This window comes from Rhipicephalus microplus, chromosome 10 (genome assembly GCF_043290135.1).
Source record: "Rhipicephalus microplus isolate Deutch F79 chromosome 10, USDA_Rmic, whole genome shotgun sequence".
NCBI lineage: Eukaryota > Metazoa > Arthropoda > Arachnida > Ixodida > Ixodidae > Rhipicephalus > Rhipicephalus microplus.
In genome coordinates, this window is record NC_134709.1 from 62,067,993 (window position 1) to 62,075,494 (window position 7,502).

Here is a 7,502-nt window from a genome sequence, read left to right on the forward strand (position 1 = left end):
AGCAGTTTCTCGCAGCGACCGACACGTCGAGATGAGAGCCACAGGAGAACAAGAAATTCCGCAAAAAAACGGCATCCCTATGTCGACGGTCGTAAAGGGACTTTTGGGCTGCCTGCGACGACGATAACCGAGCGCGGGCTACCGCGCATGCCGTGAGAGCACGGGTGATCGCATCCTGAGCGTACGAAGTGGAGGATGGTCGGTCTGATGAAAGTAGTGTGTCAAAGGGCAGTAAGGCATGACGTTCGAAGTGTAGATAAAATGGGGAGTAGCCTGCTGTTTCATGACGCGACGAGTTATAGGCGAATGTGACGAACGGCAGAGCTATGTCCCAATCAGTGTGGTCGGTAGATATGTACATGGAAAGCATATCTGTCAGTGTGCGGTTTAGGAGCTCTGTAAGGCCATTAGTCTGTGGGTGGTAAGATGTGGTGAAGTTGTGACGGGCAGCACAAGATCGGAGTATATCATCAACCACACGAGAGAGAAAGTAGCGACCACGGTCTGTGAGCAGGTGAGACGAAGCGCCCTACTGCAGAATAATGTCGTAGAGCAGAAAGCCGACAACATCTGTTGCGCAGCTGGTTGGTAGCGCTCGAGTGATTCACCAACAGCAGCCCTTGCTAACGGCTCAAAGAGCGCACTGTCATGCAGGCCAACGGGGAAAGCTCGAGAGACCAACCCACAACAACCACGTTGTCGTCTTCCTCCTTTCGGGTGCCATTTTAGCTGTGCCGAAGCGACAGTTCCACACACGTTTAATATGACACGCATGGCATGATAATTACGTTTGCACAAGTCATATACCTTCGCCATCCATTCACGTAACGTAATATAAAATTTGGTATATGTAAGCTAGCTAAATGGCCGCGAGCACATTTTGAGTGAGGTAGGTAGTCATGTTCTTACATTGCACGCATGTCATGATGATCATGTTAGCACCATTCGTATACCTTCGTCATCCATTCATGTCACGTAACACCAACTTTGGTATATGTTGAACTACTGGAATGGCCATGAGTGCATCATGAGCGTGGCATGTAGTCATGTTTTTACAAGACTACCTGATTTTCACGTTAGGACGGGCCACTGATGTTCACCTTGAAGTCTTGTCATACAATACCAGTTTTGCAATATGTCATGTGAACGAAACCACCGCAACAGCCGCAAGACTATGGCATGAAAATTTTGACAATAATGACCTACACTTGATGATTGCCATGCTATGACTAGTCATTTAAGCTCGTCATACAGTGATGTTGTGTCATAACAATTTTGGTATAGATTCGAATAACGAAACAGCCCAGAGAGCTAGAAGTTGTAGGCGGCTAAAACTAATACGGTCAAAACACCGAAGTTCGCTAAGAAATGCTTCGCATTTGAGAAATAAAGTGGAAATATCTTGGTCCGCCTCCCTAGGTATGTGCCTGAACCAACGCAACGTGCAGCCGACTGAGAAAGCCGCCGAGAAGCCCAGAGAAAGAGTGATGTGCACGATTTAATGGGGGCCGTAGAAGATTGAGGGATTCCGAACTCACTGCAGAGCTCTTTTTGGTGTCATGAACCTCGTCAAGCCTTGCTGGCCTTCTGTTCTTGGTCCTTAACACTGATGGGATAAATGTTGAAATAAAACTTGACTTGATTATATTCAGTAAGTCCAGTGTGCCCCGATAGCAACGCCGTTTCAGGCAGCTAATCCGAGGTGCGATGGCTTCGTGAGTGAGCAGGGCCGCATCGTGGTCGCAGCACACAATCCGTGCACCAGCGAGTCAGCTGGCAGGATCGCGAGCACAAAACGAATTGCCGCAGTGAGTGCGGCAAACACCGTGCCCTTCGAGTCAGCGGTGGAAGCCAGCTGAGTCGAAGGAGAGGGCGATGTCGCCGTCGAGGTCGTGGAGACTACGGGTGCACTCGATGTAGGCTGCCAGGCGGCTCCCTAGGTTTTCCGCAGGCACTGGCGACCGTATCCTGGAACCAGCGGCCCTTCACGACCGCCACACTTCCCCGCTTGTCGATGTTTTTGACAGCGGTCCTGGTTTGCTTCAGTGCTTGACGGAGCGTTACGAGACCATCCGAAAAGGCGAGAATGACGGTGGCTCTGCACTGAATCTGCCAGGAAGGGCAGCGCGACTCGTCCACTGGGTGGCTTCCGCTGCAGTTGAGGTAGCGCGGGGATGTTATGAAGCAGGGCTGCCACCGTAACGGAGGCTGCGCTGGTCGTGCGAGCAGGTCGCCACTGCGTGGCCTAAACGTCCGCAGCGGGCACACTGAATAACAGCGGGCACTCGAGGTAGCACTGGACATTGCTGCTTGGACAACAGGATTTCGGCAGTGAACTGTGCCCTCGAATGTCATTGTGAACCACTTGCTTTGGCACGAACACGATGTGATGGGAGTGCCCGAAGAAGTGTTAGCCGTTATGTCTACCTTGTCTTTCATGTCGATGCGCGGGTAGACGCCACAGACCTCGCCGACCCAGATGTTGCAGCTGATGCGCTTGACCCTCACTCTCGTCTCACAGATCCTGCAGAAGATAGCCGAGGTCCGACAAAGTGTACGTGTCCACGGTTGTGTCTGTGATGCACCCGCTCTTGTCTAGTGGCCGGAAAACCAGCAAGGAAGTGCTCGCCTCTCTAGTCACCGCCAAGAAGTTTGCCTTTCTCCAGAACAGCCAGTAGATGAGCGTGTCACCGAGATCAATCTTGGTCGCTTGGGATGGGCGTAGTCGTGCTGCTGGTTGAGCAGAGGGTGAGGAGGGGCGCAAGGAAGCACCAAGGGCTCTCTCACGGGCATAAAAGCACTTGGGCCGGTGTAGGTGGCTCCTTGAGGGCCGAGTCGAGCGTGAAATGAGGTGAGGAAGTTGTGCTAGTGCGAGGTAAATGCTCCTCGCAGGGAGAGTCTGTGTGTGTTTAGTTTTGCGGACTGTCTGATGCGTGTGTTTCGTCAGCACCGACCGACATCAAAGCGGCAGGCGTGGTGGAGTAGGCGACACTTGAGGAGGCCTCGTTGGCCTTGCATTATACCAGCGGTCTAACGCATAGACAGCTTGCTGCTTTATCAACTGCTGTTGTTGGGGTTCGGGTGGTGGTGTGTTGTCAGTGCAGATTTGATATTGTTGGTGGTGGCTGGCAGGTCGTCAGTATCTACAACTTCAATGACTGTGGGGCGCCTCCGTTTTTTTATTGCAGCTCTTTTTTTACTTCCTTTTTTCTGTCTTGGCGACAGGTTACCTCTGGCTTTACAGGACTCGTTTCGCGGCGTTGCGCTGTTGATATGAGGCAAACAGCGCCCCATCCTTCTTGTAGTATTCCTTGAAGAGGTCACGTGTCTTGGATGACTTGTCGCCCTGAGGAGGGTATCCTGTGCATGGCGCAGGGATGGAGCTACCATTTCACTCGACAGTTGGCTAAAGAGCCCGATACTCGATGCGCCGCTTGGGTGGTCTGTCCATCCTGGAGGACTGAAAATTGCTTCTCACGTTAGGCGCAAGGAGGCTTGCAAGAGCTGTGTACGAGGGAGCGCAAAAAACTAGTGTCTCCTGTTCAAAAAGTCACTCATCTCTCATGGTGCGAAACGACTCGGTCACCGAGAGCAAGTTCAGCTATTATATACATCATTTTGCACTTTCTGTACGCAGACATCGCAGGTACTTGTTCTAGTTAACACAAGCAAGACGGCACAGAGCGCGCGCATTGAAAGTCGTCGCCATACGCGCCGCGATGCACGTGCGGTTAAACAGTGATGGAAGTGGGTTGTACGCGCTGTTCGTTCACCGCAAGTTGGCGTTGATGTTAGAGTACACGAATGTCCATTTACTCGCTACAGCGGCCACGTTTGCGAAAGCAGCGTGCTGTTAACACATGCAAAGAAGCAACAACTGTGTCATTAATTTGTTCAAGTTCATCTTGTGTAGACTCGTGATCTGATTTCTGTTTGAGCAGCGCGCTTTAAGTGTCAAACAGTGACAGTTGTTAGTTCACGCTCTCTCGTTTGCTTTCATGAGTCCTCTATCCCTGAGCGGGTCACTATAAATTTCAAACTACTGCCGGTCTTAGCGTGAAATTGCGAATTGTTAAGTATTCTTCTCATTGGCCTTGTAGTGAAACACTACACAAAAAACACCCACCTATCTCTATAGAGACACGTTCCACTTTCGTCCTGTACTCATTCCTATGACACAGGGATCAATCATGTTTCTTTTCCTTCATTCTATTTAAGTGGAAGGATTAGGAGGCGTGTCACTAATGACCCGAACTGACGGTCACGCGGACGTTCGCAGATACTGGCGGCTTCAGGACACGTACCTGCCCACCCTTCAGCCGATGTTCTACTGTTCTGGCATAGTCGTGTACGGGTACGGCGTGCGCGCCAACGGCGAGGTCGTGTGGAAATACCCGACGGCGGCTCGCTATATCCGTGCCTTGAAAGCCATGAAGAACGCAGGCCAGCTGTTGCACCGTGGAAACCCTGTGCACGTGTACGCTGCGGTGGGAGGAGCGCACGAAGACAGCGCCAACTTGTCCGCGGCCGCTGGCAACAACCCGGGCTACTTCGCAGCGAATATGGGGGCCATGGTTATGAACATCTCGACGCCATGGAAGGTAAGCGACTTCACGAGTTTGTTGACCTTCGATTCGCACCTCGAACCTTTGAACCGCAAAGGAGAGAGAGAGAGAATCCTGAGTATTAACCTGAAGCTATAGCTTCTCTGAATGACAGTGGAACACTGCTGCTAAGGCACTTTGCCCTTCCTATTTTTCGCGTTGTCCCTTGAAAGGAGTTTGGCCACTATGGTCTGTTTTATTATCAAGGTGAAATACTCAAATGCTCCATGAAGAACGGAAGGTTACTGTTGGCGTCAACGCGTCGTATGAGAAAAATCATGTTATAATGACGTCATTTATATGACGCTGCCATGCAGTCATGCGTCACGGTGATATGAACCGATTGGAGTATTTGTGCTGGCGTCATCCATGGCTCCACTGTGACGCACTTCCGTTACGGATATGTCATCGTGAAATTTACAAACAGAAAAGAACGAACTAAAAGAGAAATTTGCGTCGCCGGGAGTTAGATACCCAGTGCATTATTGGAAACCACCTGGCCACACAGCACACGCACGTTCTTCAGCTTACTAAAGGCAAGGTATTGATATGCACTATTTACCGTAGGCAATGCTCGGTGCACAGAAGCATTACCATGTGGTCGTTATCACATTGCAAATGGCACGGGAGCGTGCAAGGTCGAGATATTTTATTTGAAGTGATTGTAGAATGTGCGCGGCTGTGATGGTAGTGTTTACAAGCGAAGCTGGATCTTGCAGAGAGTGAATGAATTAAGCAATTAAACAGTACTCTCGGCGTAATCTGTATTCGTTGCTAGGTAACAAAGTAGAGGCCATTTAACAAATGTCAGTAAAACGTACAATTGGGAACTGTAGTTAGGGGAGGTTTTTTAGAGGGAAATATTTTTGATGATCCTGCATGCACCATTTGATCTTCGTGATTGTACTATTGCATCTGTTAATTGCACTCGATTGTGGCATATTTTTTTTTTGAAGTTTGCTTCATAGTTTCACAATACGAATATCACGATTCATGAATGTCAGCAGAATGTATATAATTAGCGACGACACGTTCTTTGGAATCTGAATTTCAAACTGAATTTTTTAACTGAATTTCACTATCCAATGGTACAGAAACACCGCCACAAAGTTATACAAAATACCGTCGAAACTAAACGTGGACTTCAGCATCACGCCCGCAACGTTGAGAGTACCATAATTTTGAGCGCGCCCACAGAAAGATCACGAGAAACTCTACGCAAGGTGGCAGTCACATTTCACTTTCACTTGCCTGAAAATCACTTAGCATCCTAATTTTTTCGAAAGTACAAGGCCTCTTCGTGGAATGAGAACGCGCGTAATTGCTCGATCACCGCTACAAAGATGCGCATTAGTGCCTCTTCCAAGCTGTTCGCCTTGCACGAGAAAAATCAAAACACCAATGTCGCTGCACTAAAATGTAGCCTCATGAAGAATCGTAGACACCGTGTATATTGCTGATATATTATGCAGGTGTGTTTAGCATAATTGGCAGAACTTAAACACAACAGCGCTTCGCCGATGTTCTTGCCTTTCTGTGTTCTTAACAAAAAGTTTATTCGAGATTTTTCGACGCAGGGAGTAAATGTGGACTGGGACTATCCGGGAGACTCGTGCAACCGTGCCAGGAACACCCAGAATATTTTCTATAACCTGGTGCGGGCTTTAAAGAACGAGAGGATTCTCGTCATGATTACTGTGCCACCAGTGAAATCACGGCTGAGTAACTACAGCTTGGACCGGGTCGCCGATATGGTCGAATATATTATCATCAAGACCCACATGCACGCGGAGCCCCGATCACTGTTCCACATGGTCAGGTGCAGCGGCTACTAAAGCGTCGCGGCTGACATCTTCAACGAGGCACTCACCATGCTCTCCACGTTTGACCGCAAGTCTCGTCTAGGATACAGCCTTTCGGTGCGTGAACTGCGACCGGAGCTGCGCATGTTTATCTGCCATACAAGCTAATTAAGCTGCAGCCTCAGTCAGAACAGGCATTATGTCAGTAATCATCACCATGCCCAACATATCCGACTATGAGTGGCTATGCGCCCTTGTCTGCCAGGAGTCTGAAACTTTGTCAGGCAGTAGACCACACTGGAGCAATTGAGTCCCTGAAGGACCTGGAGAAGGAAGGCGGCTGACGGTTTGTAGAAATCGTCAGGTAACGTTAAGATTTAAAAAAAAGTAATGAAAAGTCTCGCCTGATACCCCGTACCATGGGAATCGATGTTATGCGAAGCATATGGACCTGTGGTGTACTGTTCTTATTAGGCGAAACGTTATGAAATGGCGCTTATCATATCGCTAATAGGCGCAGTAACAGCATGTTCTCCCGTTACAATATGTACGACTGTTATACGCACAAATCTACGTCAAATAGACGCATGTGCTTTGTATAGGCCGTCGTTTATAGTTCAGTAAACATGCCAACATCAACATGGGTATTACCAACACCATAAGTGGTCAGCTGATATGCAGCGCTCGGACTTTCCAGAATGTAAGCCTCCGCTTGTGCTTCATTGGGAGGTGGTTAAGTACGCAATTGGCGTAAACCAGACGTCACACCTGCATCGTGGGAGTACATATGTGATGTTGATACGATAAGGTGGCCGGAACTGTAACCACAAGTGACGTTGCAACAACATTACGCCTGCAAATATATGGTCTCCTTCCCAGTCAGTTTCGAAACTAGGCGTGGGTCTGTAGTGGAATACTTTGTTTTCACGCAGAATGCGCGGGTCCTATTTCCGCTGCTAACCTAATTGTTATTATTTCCATTTATCGGCTCAATGCCACCGATCTCAGTTTTTATTAACGCTCTCGCATGTCGATCTGAAATCCGTTCAAGCGCTGTTCCTGTGTATGCGCATTCGCGCATACCATGGCTTAAGGT

General features: G+C 49.0%; 1 protein-coding gene across 1 annotated transcript in view; it reads left to right on the forward strand.

Moving 5' to 3' along the window:
* LOC142774272 (uncharacterized) overlaps positions 1-6,750 on the forward strand; it is a 32,123-nt gene extending 25,373 nt beyond the window's left edge. The window contains exons 6-8 of the mRNA XM_075874664.1: positions 4,280-4,601; positions 6,182-6,423; positions 6,672-6,750. Of these exons, the coding sequence (XP_075730779.1) occupies positions 4,280-4,601; positions 6,182-6,423; positions 6,672-6,750 (643 nt within the window). The remainder of the gene's footprint in view (positions 1-4,279; positions 4,602-6,181; positions 6,424-6,671) is intronic.
* Positions 6,751-7,502: the final 752 nt, after the last annotated feature.